This window comes from Scomber japonicus, chromosome 18, assembly GCF_027409825.1.
Source record: "Scomber japonicus isolate fScoJap1 chromosome 18, fScoJap1.pri, whole genome shotgun sequence".
In the NCBI taxonomy this organism is placed as follows: domain Eukaryota; kingdom Metazoa; phylum Chordata; class Actinopteri; order Scombriformes; family Scombridae; genus Scomber; species Scomber japonicus.
In genome coordinates, this window is record NC_070595.1 from 15695172 (window position 1) to 15714083 (window position 18912).

Genomic DNA, 18912 nt, shown 5'->3' on the forward strand with positions numbered 1-18912 from the left:
ATGTAAATATACTAATCAAAAATTAAAACTATAGCCCAACAGTTATTGAATTACAGATAACTTTATAACCACTTAACTGTCAAATAATCAGATAAATCAGACAAAATTCATTTAAGAACAATTCAAAAGTATTGTAATTTGGTGCACACAGATGGAAGCCAAGCACAAAGATTCACAAATCCTCTCCAAGCAAAAGGTTTTATTGATCCACAACGATCAGAACCATAACATTCTGTGACATCACTGAACACGACAGCAATGTTTAAGTATTTTCATCACTGCGCAAAGGAACAACACCAAAACCTGTGGAACAAAAGGGCATGTTTTAACCGACACTGTAATGGCACAAAGACACTTTCTCTCTATACTCAACTGATGCAACAAATGTGGCGGCTCACTATGGAGGAATGTTCGACTATTTTAAAGGCACTTTCTGCCTCATACACTTTGCCAACACACATATTTGAACATATCACGAGTACAGTTAAATCACCTGTAAAGCAGCCGGGTGTCTTGGCAGATCACAAATTTGCTGTTACTCTAGTTATTGGTTGTATTTCTCGTGTACAGTACAGAAAGAATTGCAAATAAACAAAAAAAAAAATAGCATTCATTAGCTGTTTGTCTGCTGACAACATTAAATAATATGGCTAATATCCAATATGATATTTAATTAAATAAAACAGGAATAGTGGGGCTGTTTCCTGCTCTTTTAACCCAGACTCAAAGTTGATGTCTTGCTGTGTCCACAAAAGGGTTTCAGTCAGTCACTCCCTGCATTAGTATCTCTATCATGTGAATTTCCAGCCACAGTTATCCAAACACTGGCTGCACTACAGTTGCCTCAGTGGGAACACTAGATAATTAACAGATTGCTTATTTGTCACTGTTAAGCACAAACAGTACTCTTAAAACAGGACTGAAAGATTGCTTTGGCAATAAAAAACACAAAATTATTCTTCAACTCTGAATATAACATGAAAAGAAGTCTTGAAGCATGTTTCTTAGAAGCATGTTATCAGTGAATGAGCTATTCCTTGCACAGCTAGGAAGCTGCATTCTTATTTATACATTCATCAGACCTAGGCAATGTTTGGCTGCTGTATTTGCAGATATATTTGAATTCATACAACCCCCTCTAACGTCAATTTTAGCACTACTCCCTACCACACAAAGCACACGGGCCGTACATGATGACAGTGTCCATCCAGCAGTCGGTGGTATGTTCAGCAGACTTCAACTAACCTAATATCTTTGATGGACGCAGTGCCATTGATCTGTTTGCATATAGGTGCCAGGCAGCAGTGTGGATGGGTGACGGATGAGATAATTTCCCTGTGAAATTAGTATTAATTGACACAGGGGCTTTCAGCAAAACCATCTCAAAATTTAACATTTTTTCAAATGTTCGTTCATTCAGACTTAAACACGCTTCATCAGTGGCCTCATAGTTCCCGTAGCAACAGTAAACCACTCCATTAGAAAGGTCACACAAAATGTATACACTGTACAACTCTCATGTTTGGTGCAGCTGTACATCACAGGTATTATGGTTCTGGTTGAATCAGATGGCTATTTACCAATCCACCCCCTCACACACAAGCATTTGTTAGGCAGTCTCAACATGCCCCGTGTATTGTGTTTCATCAGAGAATGATTCGAAATATTTGATGTCACATAAATAAAATTGTTTGACTAGAAGACAATCTATAAGTCACAGTTCTCCTCCATTCTCCCGCTTTTAGTGGCCACTGAATGATTACAAACTCAATCAACACCTCCAAGTGTTAAGAGTGCACTTCATGAGCTGCCACAGACTGGTGCAACAATGGGACAGGAATATGGGTAAAAATATTGGAGACTTGGCCCAGAACCATTGTTGCACCTGTGGTTTCTGACGGGGATGGGGACTTGTCATATTGCCATGGTGATAAAATGTCTGTCAGCGTACGCTGTCAACAGCAGTCTTCACATGTCAGAGACCTCAGACTCTTCAGGTTCTGGGTCCTTCAAGGCATCATTTGTCACAGTAACCAAGTTGGCATTTGAACGCATGTCCATGGCAGAGTGCATTATGGGTAGCCATACGTCATCCATGTTTGGCATCACAAATATTTTCTGTGGGAGGACAAGCACATTAGGAAATTCAAACAAAATAAGCATACTCATTTTAATTTCAACAAAATGAGGAGGAGGACATAAATGCTCCCATTTAAAAGCTATTGTGATTGTCTAGTAGAGAGAGGGGAGCTGAAACTTGTAATCAATATGCTTTTGTAATTAAAAATATACGAAATCAAGAGAGACATGAGATTATACAGTGCTGCTTGTAAATTCGTTCCATCGAAGTCTTAAAACTAGATAAAGAGACATCAGTTGAACAAATTAGTCCAAAATCTTAAGCTTGTTTGTTTATTGATTGGGGAAAATGATCCAATGTTACAAATGTGTGTGAGGCAAAAGAATATGAACCCCTAGAATTATCAATTCATGATTTCTCTGTTTTATTTTAAGAAGATAAATCTGGTTCTTCACTGTTAAAGTCTGAGCTTCACAACACAGGTTGGTGATAGTGTGTCATGTGTTGAACAAAGGAGATTTCTGAAGAGTTGCTGGTACTCACTAGGCTGGAAAGGGTTACAACACCATTTCAAAGAGTTTGGACTTCACCATTCAACTATCTGGCAGATTGTGTAGAAATGGAAGACATCCAACACCAGTGTTACTCTCCCCAGGAGTGGTTGGACAACAAAGATCACACAAAGAGCAATGCATGTAATAGTATGGGAGGTACCATGGGACTCCAGGCTAACATCTAGAAAACTAAAGGCCTTTATTGCAGTTGCTACAGTCAATGTTCATGAGTCCATCAGGAGAACATTGAACGTTAATGGTGTGTATGGTGTATGTAACAGAGTTGCAAAAAAACAACACTACTTTCCAAAAAGAACATTTCTGCCATCTACAGTTTGCTTAAGACCATGCGGATAAGCCAGAAGTCGAATGGAAAAATGTTCTGTGGGCGGATGTGGACCAAAATCAAACTTTTCTGCTTGAATGATAAGCGTTTTGATTGGCGATGAGCAAATACTGCATTCAAAAATAAGAACCTCATCCCATCTGTGAAACTTGGTGTCTACAGTATCATGGTTTGGGCCTGCTTTGCTGTGTCTGGACCAGGGTAGCTTGCAATCATTAATGGAGCTTTGAGTTCTGAGTTGTAGAAGCAAATTCTACAAAAAAAATGTCGAAGACCTGATGCTCAACAGAAAGTGCATCATGAAAAAAGATAACTACAGCAAACACACAAGTTGTTCTACCAAAACGAAAGTTAATGTTATGGAAAAGCTAAGTAAATGGAATAGCTAACCTCAATTCTACAGAAATACTGTGGAAGGACCTGATGCAGTCTTATTAGGAGGAATAGGCTAAAATTCTCCCAAGCTGATGTGCAGGGCTAATAAACAGTTACCACAAGTGTTTTGTTGAAGTTATTGCTGTGAAAGATGACCACACCACTTACTGAATGCAAGAGTTCACATACTTTAGCCCCATACAAATAGGAAAGATAGAAGAAGATGATATTATTTTCCTCAATAAATAAAATAATCCATTGAATGTTTTTGTCTCATTTGTTTAATTGGGTTCCCTCATCTAGTTTTTGGACTTGTGTAAAAATCTATTCCCAATTTACGTCATACATACAAATTTTCAAGCAGCACTGTATCTGTTAACAAGAATGCGGGAGAAAAAGAACTGCAATACATCATCCACTGTTCAAACAACCCTGCACTGTTATGTTTGGAGCGGCAATTGCGGAAGGCCAGATGTATACACTCGCTCACAACTGACAACAGTGAGCTCTGCAGCACTGTATTTTACTGGAGGCAGGATTTAGGGGGGTGGTACATAATAATAACCTCCAGAGGAGTCAGGCAGGGATAAATGTGGATGTGTGGTAGACCTGACAGGGACACTTTGCTGCTGTAGTTTGCAGGTGTGCCTCAGGGCAGTTATCTACCAGCAGGCATATCATTACTTTGGCTATATATGAGGGGTGGGAGAGCCACAGGCACACTGCTTTGAAGTGCATGTTGGTGGGCAACCATAAATTCACCCCCCAGTCCTCTTTTATTACCTAAAATTTCACCATAAAACATCTTTTCTTTTGTCCTTTTTTGAGCAAATTTCAGCCTCAGACAAAATCTCTCAACCTTACAGAAGTTCATTAACCTTGAATTTGACATAACCTAGAAACTCTATTGACAATATAAATAAATTGTACTTGTGACAAAACGCATGCACAGTTTCCTGTTTTTCTCATTGCGTACCTGGAACTCCTGGTCTAGTTTCTTTTCAATCCAGTCCGTCACATGAACTAGAGTGACTTCCCTCTCACCCAGTTTAGGCCGTGCTTTCAGCTCCACGTGAGGCGGGCTCCGGAAACCATACCTGACCACAGGCAGTAAAGATTAATGGTAATAATTATATGATCTCACACAAGATGATTTGCACTCTGGTTTCTCCTGTAGGGTGAGCCCATGAAAACATCAAACAGGATTTGTCTGTTCTGGTGATTATTATCACACACATATGTATCATATCAAGTTTTTAAGGCACACGAAGTTCAATAAAGGTTTTAATATTCCACATCTTTGTATGAAAATATACCTATGCACCCTAATTTTCTTAGATGTTAGTATAGTAGTATAGTAGTATGTTCAATTCAGTGGTGATTAACTTTCAGCTTTTCATAGCAAGCATGTCAGTATTTGCCCAGCAGAGGGTGCAGTGTTATATTCAGTGTTAAGGCAGGACTCCAATACATGCACTGACTACATCCTACAGTCTTCAATGCACTCCTCCCTGGAGGTGAACGTACCATATCCTGTCCGTGGGGGGAGGTGGGATGTTGACAGCTAGTGTCCCACGGCACTCTTGCACCTCCACGGTGAGCAGTAGAGGTGTGTTAGACACCTCCTCCATCTTCTTCTTAATGAACTCCGTCTCTGTGGCTTTCTGGAAGTACTTCGACTTGGCTATCTTGTCCACAAAGCGCATGATCTTGCTGGGCCTGTGGCCTCCCACATAGCTATGTGAGAGAGAGAGAAGGAGGATAGAAATGGAGGAGGAGGTGAGGCAAGGAGTGAGTCAGGTTCATAATTTATTCACAACAGCATCTCCTGCTACTCAGCACCCACAATGGAGGGGAGTGACCAGGTGCTACATTAAATCAGCAGTGAGCTTTCAAATGTGTGGGACTGAGTGGATGGATAGGTTGGTGGGTGGACTAAAAGGGCAGATCATACTGCTTCAACACATTAGTATGAATTTGTTCCTGCCCATTTTCACTTCAGATACATGCTGCTGTTGTTGTCAAAGAGACATTTGCTCACCCCTCGCCTCCAGGGAGAATGGCTTTGTCACTGAGGAGCTCTGGGGGATCCTCCTCATCTGATGAGCCAGCACTAGACGATTCCTCATCGCTGTCTGCCAGGCAGTATGTCCGTGGCCTGGGCCTGTAACACACACACACACACGCACACACACACACACACACACACACACACAAATGTACACTTGTTGTTGCAAAGTCAGTCCCTAATGGATTTGCATAGAACCATCAACAATCAAAACTAATTTCCATTAAATGAATCAATGCTGATTGAAATCACAGGAAATGAATCTCCACTCAAGATTCACTCAAGGAAAGAAATTAAGTGTATTGTTTCAGTGACAGGCATCTATTCCCAAACTCACCATTCATTTGACAAATCCACAGTGGTAAGCGTCCAGAGAGAGCATTAGTATGTAAAGAGAAGGAAGGGAGAGCCAAAAGAAAAAGGGTAGAAATTGTGAAAAAACAGACCCCAAATGCAAATCTAGTCAATTAACATCCAGCTCAGAGCTGTTTGTTTAGCAAAAAAGCTAATCCTTCAAACATCTTACTTTTGGCCCAGAGAATGTAGACGATAACAAAAACAAAGACAGAGACGTAAGGATCACTTACAAAATCTTTAAAACTCAGTTTCATGAGCTTCATTAGAAAATTTAAAAAGCAGGAATTCACAAATGTTATTGAAAGTGTCACCAGTCTTTCCCGTGTTCCCCGAACCCTTCGCCTTCTTTCCCCAGACGTGCAAGGTTCATCTTGGTCTCTAGTGTCATGAGGAAGGAGCCCGTATAGGAGATCTCCAGATCAAACCATAGACCTAGGAACAAAGTATCAGAGATAGATAGAGAGAGGCATATTATGTTCCTTTATCTTCCTATATTAAAACAGTGATTTATACCCCCATCAACACCATAGAACACAAAGCTGCAGCCCATTAGATGAACAACTGTGAATGCTATTTTGGTGATTTAACAAGAATATCCTGCCTAGTGTCTAATTGCTGTGAGGTCCCCTGCAGATGTACAAGGGAGAGAAACTATCCTTAAGCAAAAGCTGAAAAGGTCAGCAATGCCTCCTCATTGGCTGAGTTCATTGGGCCTCTTCCTGATTGCCCATCATACTTCCCAGGAGGTGAATTTCGATTTCCCTTCTGTTTGTTCAATGAATCCTGACCTCCACAACTGATGGAGCACTCTGCCTCACTCTCATTCGTCCTCCATTTTCCACTATTTATAAATGCGTATTGATTTGTATGAGTGTGGCAGCAGTGTCAAAGAGCAGCTAAATGACAGCATTAAGTCAGACCATGTTACAGTGTCTTAACGGTCCCTGTCTAGACCTAGACACACAGGAGGGAAAGACAGTCTGAAGTGCCTAATTCATTTTGGAGTGTGTGCTTCTAAATAAAGGTGGGAGATATGTCATCACTTTATTATATAAAGAAGATATTGCCTTGAATCACAGTTAATGTAATATATTGCTCACATGTTCCAGGCCCTAATAAGTTAAGTATACTGAAGTGAATTCACTGAACTGTCTGATTGTTGTAGTTCAAAGCTCGCGTGCCACATTTCTTATATACTATCATCACCAACCCCTATTTAATCCAATATTACAGAAAGCCACCAATAATTGTTGCTCAAAACAAATGATTAATTATGCCAATCATGCCCAGCTTTACTTCTACATAAACTCAGCTCATGCTGTATGCGTGACACTAAACTCTAATCTAATCTAATCATGTCTTTCCAGTACAAGTGACAGGAAACACTTCTTCTTCTTCATCATCATCATCATCATCATCATCATCATCATCATCATCATCATCATCATCATCATCATCATCATCATCACCACAAGAGCATAGAAATATCCACAAGATATGAAATTACACAGTACATTTTGTGATATTCTAAATGTTCACAAATCCAATGAAAATACCAAAACTAGCAATGAACTATTTAGCATGTATTGTCTGTGTAGTCAAAGCTTCATATAGCCTTATTCCTCTGCTGTAGAGGTCTATGAGGTCTCTAAAAATAATGAAATACACTTTTCCCATATATGCTGTGTTGTTGCTGTAAATATTCACAAGAACACCAAATATGCTTAAAATAATCAGCAACAAGTATACTGTTTGCTAAATACTACAGTTTTCAGAAATTATTCAGCCTTTAAAGTAACGTATTAATTCATGACCCTTTTTAAAGATGTACATTTTCAATGTGAATTAGTGGGCTTGGGGCTGAGAGTCCCAGACAGAACAGGGAAAACAATGATGGTTTTGGTCTTACACATGCGCCCTGTTCAGTTCATGCAGCTTCACAGCACAGCACTTCTAGAGATGCCATTCCCCCAGGAGTAATTATGTGTCAGAATCAACAGATGATGTGAGTATTTTTCTGTGGGTGTGTAGGTTCAGACAGAACACATTAATGAGCATTGTAGACTCAGCTGTGGAAATGTGGCTGACAGGGGAATGACTCATGACCGGTTCCTACAAATGAACAACAAAAGTTATTTTCTATTAAGCAGACTAAACTGTCTTTGGACAAAATTTGAATATTATTGTAAAGTTGAACAATATAAAATCCACTCATATCATGGGGGGGGGGGGGGGGGGTTACAAAAAATCCCATGCCTTGCTCTGCTCTCACCATTAATGGCTGAAATATCCCCACAACCTGTTCCCTCATTTTCCTCCTCTTCAGCTTCTCTTCTCCCCCCGAACCAGTCACCTCAATAAGAATTAATATGCCCCACATCTCTGTATTGTGTCTCTGTGTTGAATCAGTCCCTTTGGTGGGGCCCAAGGCAAGCAGCAGGCAGGGTGAGTCAGTGTTTCAGTAATAGATGAGGGGGACCCAAGACGTGAAGTTTAATTACTGTGGCTTAATAGAGCGAGGCTCACAGAGTAGAGAGGGATCTTAATCCAGAGAGAAGAGGAGAAGAGCAAGGGGAGGGATAGTAGCAATGGTAGAGATGGAGGAGATAGATAGATTGAAGGGAATAGAAAGGTGAGAAGAATGTCGTGCTATTCTGTCTGAAATGCAAAAGGGGGCACTGATAAATACCCTGGCTAGGAATGGAAGAAAGGGGAGAGCAGAGGAAGAGGAATGTGACTGATGGCTGCAAAAATAATAAATGTCTATTGTAGTAGACTACCAAGAACACCCTGTGAAAAACATGACATACCTAGTGAGGTTTCTCTTCCTACCTTGGTGGTCCACAGAGGGTTTGGAGGCATGGATGATCTTAGGAATGGAAAAGCCCATGTCTAGTTCTGTCAAAGTCAGCTCATTCATAAAATATGGCAGCTGAAACAGACGGTTTAAAAAAAGATTTAGGCCTCACAAGTAATACAAAAGAAGACACAAAATGCAACCGACAGATACACAAAAATCCCTGTGGAACTGATCACACTGGAACTCTACCCACCCTGATCTTACTAAGCTTCATTTGGATCTTCTTGGAGACCACATTGGCCCAGTACTTCTCTCCCAGGAAGTCCCAGAACATCCTTCCCAGAAAAGCATTGGCCCAGGCCTCATGCTCCACACTCTCCTCTGAACTCCTACGTACCTGAAGGACACACATATAGATACGTACCTTTACACTAACAAGTAAAGGCCACATATGATAACAGGCCAAATCAAGGCTGTTTAATCCAGACTCCAGATTAAGCTGTTAAGAAACAGCCTGAAAGGGTTAGTCTGAAAAGGTTTGCTGTTTGGCACTTTTTGAGCCAACCCCTTATACATTTATATAAGGATGAACCCTATGTCTGAAAACTAGATTTTGACATAGGGCTAATATCTGTGACAGTGCCTCAAGATAAAGGTACACCCATCCATGACTTTGCTTCTCTTAACCTTGGATGTGCCCAGCTCAACCAATTTGAATATATTGAAATCTGATCACAATTCGGCAGAATGGCAATAACAAGAATGCTAATTAATTAATTACCAGGTGTTAATGTAAACGCCTGTGGATTGGATGTCATTATACATTAATATATTCAGAAACAGATTTCATGTTAATAAGTGTAAATGTAGCTGCTTGGTGCATTTGTTTCTTCATCATTAAATCACACATTGTCTGCATCCCTGTTTGTAAGATTTGTCTCTGTTGATTAATTGTTTTCTTTGCATGTTACCATCACCAACTGTCACTCAGCGAAATAGCAATACAAATACAAATTGAGGGACCAGAAAAAAGATCAGAAAAAATTGCTCCATTGAGCTACTAGTGGTCAAAAACTCCACAGGTTGCCTTTAAGTAACAATACAGGAACTACTTTAGTTGATACTGATATACAGTGAATCTGGGGCTTTTAGGACCCTTGGTCTTCAGGGCAGTTAGCAACTTTGCCTGTTTGGGCATCTACCGTTCATGTATCCTTTTGTCTCCTACCTTTTTGGTTGCTTTGGGGCTGCTCTTGGGGCTTTGCCCTGGGCTTTCAGTGGCAGTTGGGCTTCTCTGTGGCGCTTGGGGGTTGATGTATTTGGCCATGTAGATATTATAGTCCAACAGCATCTTCTGCTTCATCCCTCCAGTAGACCCACAGGGAGGAGCAGAGGAGGTCTCTCTGTGGCGAGACTGCGGCTGAGACAGCTCTTCCAAGCTTCCCCGGCTGCTGCTCCTGCTGTCAGCCTCCAGGCCTCCACCAGATTGGGTGCTGCTACTGCGGCTGTGGGAGGGCAAGAAGGCTAAAAGTGGACATGGAGAGCAAAGGGGAGGTTAGTGCTATACAATTATGCATCAACAAGATTTTCTCATTCATGCATCATGCATCATATTCACATTCACATACATAATGCATGCCCACAGTGTAGCTTTGGATAGTTAGCATCTATTTTGCATTAATTACTCAAAAAATACTGCAACGCTATGAATTAGAATTCTTCATACCAAATGACGCACTACATCCTCTCTATGACTGATATTAGCACTGAAATTGTCATTTTCAATATAATTGCTATGTAATGTATATCCACATAACAGCTTGATAATTTAAATAATCTTTCCAGTAATCCTGATCACCCTGCACTTGCCACTATCACTGGACCCACACATTGCTAGTGTTTCCTTTTGAATTGGGCCTTATCCTTGTAGACTTATATCCCACAGCGGAGACCAATACTATAATATGCTGCTTCTCTGTGCATGTAATCCTGCTGACCCATTCACACTCATCTGTTCGCTCAGTTGAGGGGATTGCCAGTCCCTAAGCTGAGGCTTATGCACAGATCTGATTGCTGTGCAGTTACATACTCAAGAGAATGGCTACTCTGACTGCAGACAGTGATGAGTGTATGTGCAAATATGTGTGTGATAAGGGTGAGCGAGATGGATAAATCTATATACTGTACTTGTGTTAAACTCACCACCCTTGCAGATGCCTGGCAGACTGCCACCTCTACCCTCTGATTTCATTCGGGATGCGAGCAAAAATCGACGGAACCACTCCTCCTTTTCCCGACCCGTCCTCCCAAACAAGTAGATTGTCAGATCTCCTCCTCCAGAAGCTGGTCTTTTGGGCTCCTCAACTGATCCAGATCCTTCAACCTTCTCAACCTTGTCCATTCGCTCTAGCTTTTCACCCAGCCCTGCTAATTTGTCCTCTCCAGCTTCCAACCTCTCTCCTTGGGCCTTGGACATAAAGTCCTCCTGCTTGGCCAGCTCTATGCAAATGGGGTATTTCTTGTTCCAAACTCTCTTCCTAGCCAGGCTGTGGGGCACCAAGTAGATCTATGAGGAGAGGGAGACCAAGTTTATATGATCAACTGCATTTGTTGTGTTTATGGCAATTAAATGTCCATATTGAAATGGGTACAAACATGTAAGTCCCAAAATAATACTTGTAGAGAACACTGAAACTAGGCATATGATGCGATAGACTTGTGCCAGGATGTGTGTGCAGCTGTGTGTGACAGTAGGGGACTTTCTGAATATATAAATGATGAGTAAAACTACAGGCAATAAGATAAATGTAAATGACTCGACTATTACAGTATGTATTTATATTTTTCTACCCCAAATCATAATTTGTTTTTGACTAACAATGAAAGAATATTCCATTTGTTTTGTTAGTGATGGAAGCAGCTAGCATTATGCGCTTGACATTCGTTTGGTTACAATGGTATACTCTATAGTTTGCATATATCACTCATGTAAATATGCTCACTCCAGCCTAACAACACTGACATTGGATATAAGAATTGCTAAAATATTAGCAGTGGTTCGTATGTAGCATTGTAGGTGGTGTCAAGATGTTGGGCATATATTGGCTCTTAGCTAGATCTTAGCTGGATCTTAGCTGGATCTTAGCAAGACAAATAAAACATCCATCCTCATCATCCAAAGTTGCATGATGAGGACATCTTCAACCCATTTGATCCACAATACACTGACATATGAAACAGCTTCTTGCTGTCCTGCCTTGAGATATGCAAAACCTTGCAAGTCAGCATACTAATACACAAGTCACACAGCTGTGTGTGCAGGGTCAGTGCCCTGTGATATTCATTCCATGTTTACACACACAATGTGACTGAACATGACCTGTTATTAACCATACACTAAGGCAAAGGCAAATATGAGGTGACGTGTGCTTGATGTCACTATCTGTTAAGATTAGAGTCAAGCACACAAATACACAGCTAAGACAGGAGACATACACACGTGCGCACACACATTTTACACATTAATATCACTTTCATCTATTTACCCATCTCACACATTAAGTCTTATTTCACAAGCCTACAGACAAATACATGACAAAATTCCTGTGTCCCTTTTTCATTTTCTTTGACTGCCACCACACCTTGCTGTCAGTCAGGTCATAGATCTTCTGGCTGATGTACGTGACATCAGGCTTAGGCTCGTTGTGTGCGGCACGGCGGGATATGTTGCGGTTGGGCTTGGACAGGCGCAGGACAGAGCCCTCAAGACGGACGTAAATAGAGTGGGTCAGGGTGGCGTGGTACATCTCCGGGTCGTAGCTATGGATCTCATTCATCCAGCCCTGAGAGATTGTCAGGGTAGATGAGGGAAGAGATTCATTGACACGATTCAAAATGTATTCTCATAGCACATGCATCAGACTCCCTGTCAAATACTAAGGATTTGAGGCTAAAGCATTTATTGAAGTCTTGCATAGTTGACTTTCCACATAGTTACTGATGACCAGTTACTGTACGTGATTTTGTTGTTATTTTCTAAAGCTGGACTTGATTCTGTCTTATGTACTGTATATTCTGACGAGGTATTACTGTGTGATCTTCTACTATATTCTTTTCTATTCAACTTATAATATACAAAGGTAACAAGGAAAGTTGAGGAGATGATGTCTTTTAGGTCAAACTTGTTTGAACTTTGAATGTATTTGGTCTTAAAGGCATTTGAGATCTTTTGGACCTCCTATCTAGTAAATACAACTGATTAGGCCTCTGGGATAAGTAGCAACACACAAGACCAAAGCAGGTCCACTTGCCGTTAACTAACTGATGCTGAACACTAGGAATACAAAAATGTTGTCTGCCCACACAACAAACAACAAGAAGCAGAACAACATCACATACCAGTAAATGTCAAAATAAAGTTCTCCCTCAGATGTAGTGTGCAAACAACTTTATACAAGAGATAAATTAGGGCACATGAAACACTGATTTTTTGTTGATCCTCGAAGGCAGAGGAAGATGAAGAGAAAGAAAAAGAAAAAGAGTACAATTTGTCCCCGCTGTTGTTACTCTGCACTTGTGTGCTTTAGGGTCTATCATTCATACAAGTGTATCATGTTCTGTATGTCCACAGAGCTCCCCTTTTGGAACAGCTGTGCCTTCTAGCCATGAGGCTCTCCTGTTCAACAGCTTGGTACCTACTAAGGAACACACAGATAAGCTTACATAACTCCTTCCAACTGATAAACATCTCTGCAGTTTCCATGTTTCTGCAGCACTGAGTGAGCTTAACTAAGAATAGGAGGGTATATGTGGTGGCTCTCTCATCTGATTGTTTGGTTCAAAGCCAAACTATAGCCATCACTGGAGAAAAAGTGTAATTCAACCTCAGTATGTAGCTGCTGGTCCCCATGAGGCTGTATAGAGTTTAATTCTAATCCAAACTCCTGCCTTATCAGTCCCAAAAGAGGCTGCGTGAGCAAACCTGATTGAATTGAAAACAACAGGGGAAATTTCAGTGCTTGGGCTATTGTGTCAGAATGTTAAAATTACAGAGCAAAGAACACATAGTCCAACAGTAAGATACAAAACAAAAGCTCTTGGGGGATAATGCTTCTTCCTCCTACAATTTTGCCTCTCCTTGTAAACAAACACAGCTAGAATTGCAACATTTCAGGCATTTAGTATAATGTGGCATCTTCACTTAGGATGTATTCTCCAAGGCAGCATTATATAAATGCAGTGCAGTATCCACATATCATACAGATGCTATCAACTGTATGTGTAAAACCTGAAGTCATCTCAAGGCACTTTACATATAGAGCAGGTCTAAACCTTACTCTTCAGGTTTAATTTTAAAGAGACCCAACATTCCCACATGAGCAAGCACTTGGCGACAGAGGCAAGGAAAAACTCCATTTTAACGTGAAGAAACCTCAGGCAGCACCAGGCTCAAAGTGCCAGGATAAATCAAACATGAGTTATCTTGATTATTGGCAGCGCACAACAAAGCATAGCATGCTGCTAAATATATAACTATTACAACAGAATAAGAAACAAGACCACATGCTAATAAACCCAATATCTTTGAGAGCCACATCCCAAAGCCTAATCTGAGTTGGGAAGTTGACAAATCATACTGCAACAGGCTCAAACTTGGTCATTCATGATGTGATTAGTCTCACCTTCAATATTCCTGGTTCTTTAATATCCAGCTGGGCCACATTCCAGGGCTCTATGCTTCGCCTCCCTCTTCCTGTCCCTAACACGGAGCGCCGAGGAGAGGACATCCAAAGGACCAGCATGGCCAACATAAACCCAGCTACTATCCCATGCACCACTGCACATACATATGGTGGCACTGGAAGAACCAAATACCAGTACACCAACTGTGTCAGGAAGACGAGGCCAATCACAGGCACAGCCTCTAACTCTTCCTCTGCTCTCTCATCTTCCTCTGTATCAAGTTCACTACACAAACCAGTGCTACCAGTATAGGGCTGCCGGGAACTTGGGCGATCCCCATCTGGTGTCTCTGTATCAGTACATAAGTCAAAGTCTTCACTGAACAGTTCACAGAAGTCTTCGTCTTCCTGCCGAGCTACCAGGGCAGACATAGAGCAACGGCCCAGAGTGAGAGATGGAGACTTGGGCAGAGTGGATGAGGAGGCCTGGGTGAGAACTGGAGCTGGTGTCAGTGATGGGAAGGAGAAAAACACAGAGTCAGAGCCCGTGCCAGTGGGGGTTTCATCCTCTTCATCTCCTTCTGTGCCCTCCTCCTCCTTGATGCTGTAGTTGTTGTTACCTTCGGCATGTCCATTCACTGCTGTCACTCCACTGAGCTCTGACGCACTGGAGGACAACAATTTGGCACGATGAGTGGCACTTACCCCAGCTCCAGCGCCAGACTCATCTCCCATGATCTTACTAAAAAGCTGGAGGGGGTCTGACATCACCTCTGACAGCCGCCGCCTGGTGTCTTCTATCCTGGCCTCCACTTCTTGAACCTTGAAGAAGGACCTACCATCTGGGGACATGATAGGGGAAGAGGGGGCTGTTTTGGAGTCTCCACCTGTTTTACTGACAATGACAGGGCTGGAGGATAAGCGAGGCTGGGAAAACTGTTTGAAGAGCTGCATGTTGCGAGGGGGATGCCGATGGGGTGGCTGCACTTGCTGCTGCTGAGGAGGAGGATGATGGAGGTGATGATGAAAAGGCCCTTCCGGATGTTCGGCCTTTGAAGTGTCCGTGGACAGAGACTTAACAAAAGATTTCATTAAGTGTCTGTGGCGTGCATGCGATGGTGTGACAGTTGCAGGCGGAGGTGTGGTTTCCCGAGACTCTACGTCATTGGACATGGACCGGACCAGGCTGAGGAAAGGCTTGGAGGATGATAGAGCTGCAGACTTGCAAGGAGAGGAGGAGCTGGAGCTTGTGGATGGAGGATTGGGGTTTAAGGGACGATCAGAGGGCCAGGAGGAGCTGGCAGGAGGGGTGGAACTCAGGTGAGAGGTGGGGATGATAGTCATGGCAGGAGAGGGCGTGTGTGGCTGAGGGTCTGAGGGCTGCATAGACAAGGTGGTGGATGAAATAGAGAGCACAGCAGCTCCTGATGAGGTCTCCACACCAGCAGATTCAAATAGCAGCTCCTCATTTGCCTCCAAGCCCGTGGCAACAGATTGGTTGTCAGCCCCCGAACCATCTACACCTCCTACACCATCGAGCCCAAAATTAACTCCAGCAGATCCCTCAGATACCCCATAGAGCTCCTCTTCTTCGTCATCTTCCTCCTTCCCCAGAGCAGAGAAGTGGATGGTGATGGTGTCACGAGAAAGGGAACGCTGCACCTGCAGCTTCGGTCCAGGGGCCTGTCGAGGGGGAGGAGTGTCAGCATGCTGGCCACTTCCCCTGCTGCTGCTGCCCTGACTGCTCATCACCACCCTGAACAGGGCTCACAACCTGGGAAATACATAGACAAAGACACAGAAGAAGTACACTGTTAATAAAAGCAGAAACACTGGTGTGAAACGCTGATAAAGAAAGGACAATGAGAAATACACTGCAGTGCATATCAGCAGTTCCCCTACACGGATCACATATACATACTCTTTGCACACATACACAGTACATAGCACAGAAGAGAACAGACCTCTATTCATCCTAATGTGAGTAGACTGGACAGGTATGTCCATGCTCTCCAATCCATTAGCCCTCATTATGCAAGGCTGCAGCTGACAGACAGAGTTGCTCTCAGGCCTGGCAGCCCTGGCCTCTCTCTGTCTTACCTGCACCTCACTCACTCACTCACTCACCCCCACATGATAACATGATTAATGGGTTACTTCAGAACACATAAGCCTTGAAGAGAGGAGGCATCAACATTTCAGCTGTATTATACTCTATCCTCCACAAGGGGCACACTGCAGCTGACTAAATGCTGTGAGGTGGTGTAAAGGCAGAACAAGGAGAAAGAAGAGGAACAGTTAGACCGCTACTTATGTAATAGTGGATAGAAAATAGAAACAAGTGGATGGGTTTCGCATCTTTTTATATTGTGTTCAGTGCTGCTCAAAGTGGTGCCAATGAGAGCAGACTGAACTAAAACAGTAAAGTTGCAGGCAGGTTAACTAAAGCAATGAGCTGAAACGTTTAACAGTCATGTAGAGCTGAGGGGGATAGCTGAGTTGATTATAATGTAATTCAGTATTTATATTAGTATTGCTTTAAATAGCTGTGCTGAAAATAGGTTGACACTTTTTGTTTGTGATAAAGGCAAGTATACTTATTTAATAATTTCACTCATCTATTGTTGTTCACTCATCTATTGTGTTGTTGTGTGTTTGTAATTTAATCCTTACTTTCTATTTTTACCAGACTGTGATTGTCATGTATTACATTATTTGTGTGCTTTATGAGATCCTAAAAAAAGAAACACATATAGATATATATATATACTTTATATATGCAACAAGCCCCCCCCAAGGCTAAACAATATTCAGGACATAATCACACTACAAAATAGTTGTTAAGCTCCAGTGATCACAAGAACAAGGCGTCCATTGTGTAGTCCTCACACAGTGGAAGTCATTCATCATGCAGTGATTTCACTGAATGAGGCCTCATGTTGTTATTGAGTTATTGTGCCTGTTTATTCTTCCACATCACATAGAGTCCGTCATCCCTTGTTAGCATTATCAATCAGACAGATGACAACAAGAAGCACACGCACACACACACACACACTAAGATACAAACATGGTCAAACATGCTGTTCTCGTGCACGTACATGCACATACACACGCACACACACACACACACACACACACACAGAGTCTCTTTTCAGGCTTTCGTCCAGTTAATAAAAATGCCAGTAATGGAAGAGAGAGGGACGGTGGAAAACAACAGAGCAGTTAGCTTGTGTGATTGTCTGCATTTCTGAGAAAGGCTTGGTTCCCCTTGGGGCTTTCTGGTTGGCACAGCATCTCCAGTGATTGTATTTGCTGGGATGGAATAACAGAGCATTTGACTTTCCCAGCCAGCCATTCACTTGGCTGTGCTACAATAGGTTTTGTGTGTCATTTTGAGTGCATGTGTGTGTGTGTGTGTATGTTTGTGTGTTGCTTCTGCCATGGCTGTGATAGTAGCACAGCAGATCGAATGAAAAACATGAAAAAAGGGCAACAGAACAAAGAGAAAGCAAAAAGAAGAAAGATGAAGAGCCACGGGGGGTGTGTAGAGGCTGCAGACGACCTTTCAGAGACAAGCTTTTGAAGTGGGATTCACTTAAAGACAGTAGAATGGAAAAGATGGAGAGAGAAAATGGGATGGATGACAAACAGGAAAAAGTGATGGTGGAGGAGAGAGTAGGGAGGACACAAAGGAGTCATGGAGATGGAAGTAGTTGTTGTCATCAAAGTCTGAAGGACGGATTAAAACATCGTGGAGGTCGAAACGGGTGAGCGGAGAGGGATGGTTCCAAGTTTTTCTGGGGCACTTTTCATTTTGGTAACATGTCTCCTTGCTTCTGTCACTCAGTTGTTACAGCTCCTCCCAGTGAGGATGGAAAAGAGAGATGTGTGGAAGAGACGAGGTGACAGAGTATTCTAATTCAATAAACAGGACGTCCTTTTTGAGAAGACGGCAGTTACTCATTATGACACACAGCATCTCAACTGCCAAATGTGAAGAAATCAGCTATCAGTAAGCAGTAATTGTTAAGAGACATGCAGCTGTCATGTTTTCCTGAAGGAGCTGAGACTTTTTTTAATGATTGATTCATGATTCAGTCATTTATATTTTATGAATAAATATAAAAGGCTGTTGGTGCAATCATCCATGTTCCACAAATAGTTTACCTGATCTGCTGCATTACAATAACAGACTGACTGTTAACTGTTCTGTTAGATCAGCTGACCAATCAATAAATACATTGGATCAAATTGGTGTTGCTGTCCTCTAAAGCACTTCTCCTGGTCTCTTCTGAGGTTTAAAAGGCACCTATTATGCTTATTTACAGCACTTTATTTTTATTCTGGGACTCCAGTAGAGTAGCTTTGCATAATTCAAAGTTTAAAAACTCCTTATTTATCCAACTCTGCCCTTAATGCAGGCCCTCAGTTTAGCCTCTGTCTCCTAACAGGCAGTCTTAACTCCTCTGTGCTAATGAGCCCACTCTATTCTGACTGGCCAGCTTTCCTTTAATTGAGTTACTCCCGATGAAAGCCTGCTTCATATTACAATCTTTTAAATGACTAAAGCTTTGTTAGCAGCGCTAAAAATCACTCAAAGCAATAATATATGGTGATATCTGAAGCAATTTGTTCAGCGGATCTGTTA

The 18912-nt window shown here is 42.0% G+C and overlaps 1 protein-coding gene across 1 annotated transcript; it reads right to left on the reverse strand.

Annotated features, from left to right (window-relative positions):
* Window positions 1–96: 96 nt before the first annotated feature.
* On the reverse strand, window positions 97–16010 carry LOC128378439 (testis-expressed protein 2-like). The gene is made up of 11 exons (XM_053337958.1): window positions 14262–16010; window positions 12222–12422; window positions 10783–11146; window positions 9809–10104; window positions 8834–8977; window positions 8613–8712; window positions 6092–6212; window positions 5397–5513; window positions 4883–5092; window positions 4332–4452; window positions 97–2118 (listed from the first exon to the last, which is right to left on the reverse strand). Exons 1-11 carry the CDS (start codon window positions 16008–16010, stop codon window positions 1969–1971), a joined length of 3573 nt encoding a protein of 1190 aa, XP_053193933.1. The 3' UTR covers window positions 97–1968.
* Between the last annotated feature and the right edge of the window lie 2902 nt (window positions 16011–18912).

Bases quoted from the DNA above. Each gene is read 5' to 3' on its own strand.
- LOC128378439 (XM_053337958.1), bottom strand. From the start codon at position 16,010: ATGAGCAGTCAGGGCAGCAGCAGCAGGGGAAGTGGCCAGCATGCTGAC. The intron at 6,213-8,612 runs GTAGGAAGAGAA...CTTTGTTCCTAG, and splicing joins ACCCTCTGTGGACCACCAAG to GTCTATGGTTTGATCTGGAG. The intron at 4,453-4,882 runs GTACGTTCACCT...GCCTGTGGTCAG, and splicing joins CCCCCCACGGACAGGATATG to GTATGGTTTCCGGAGCCCGC.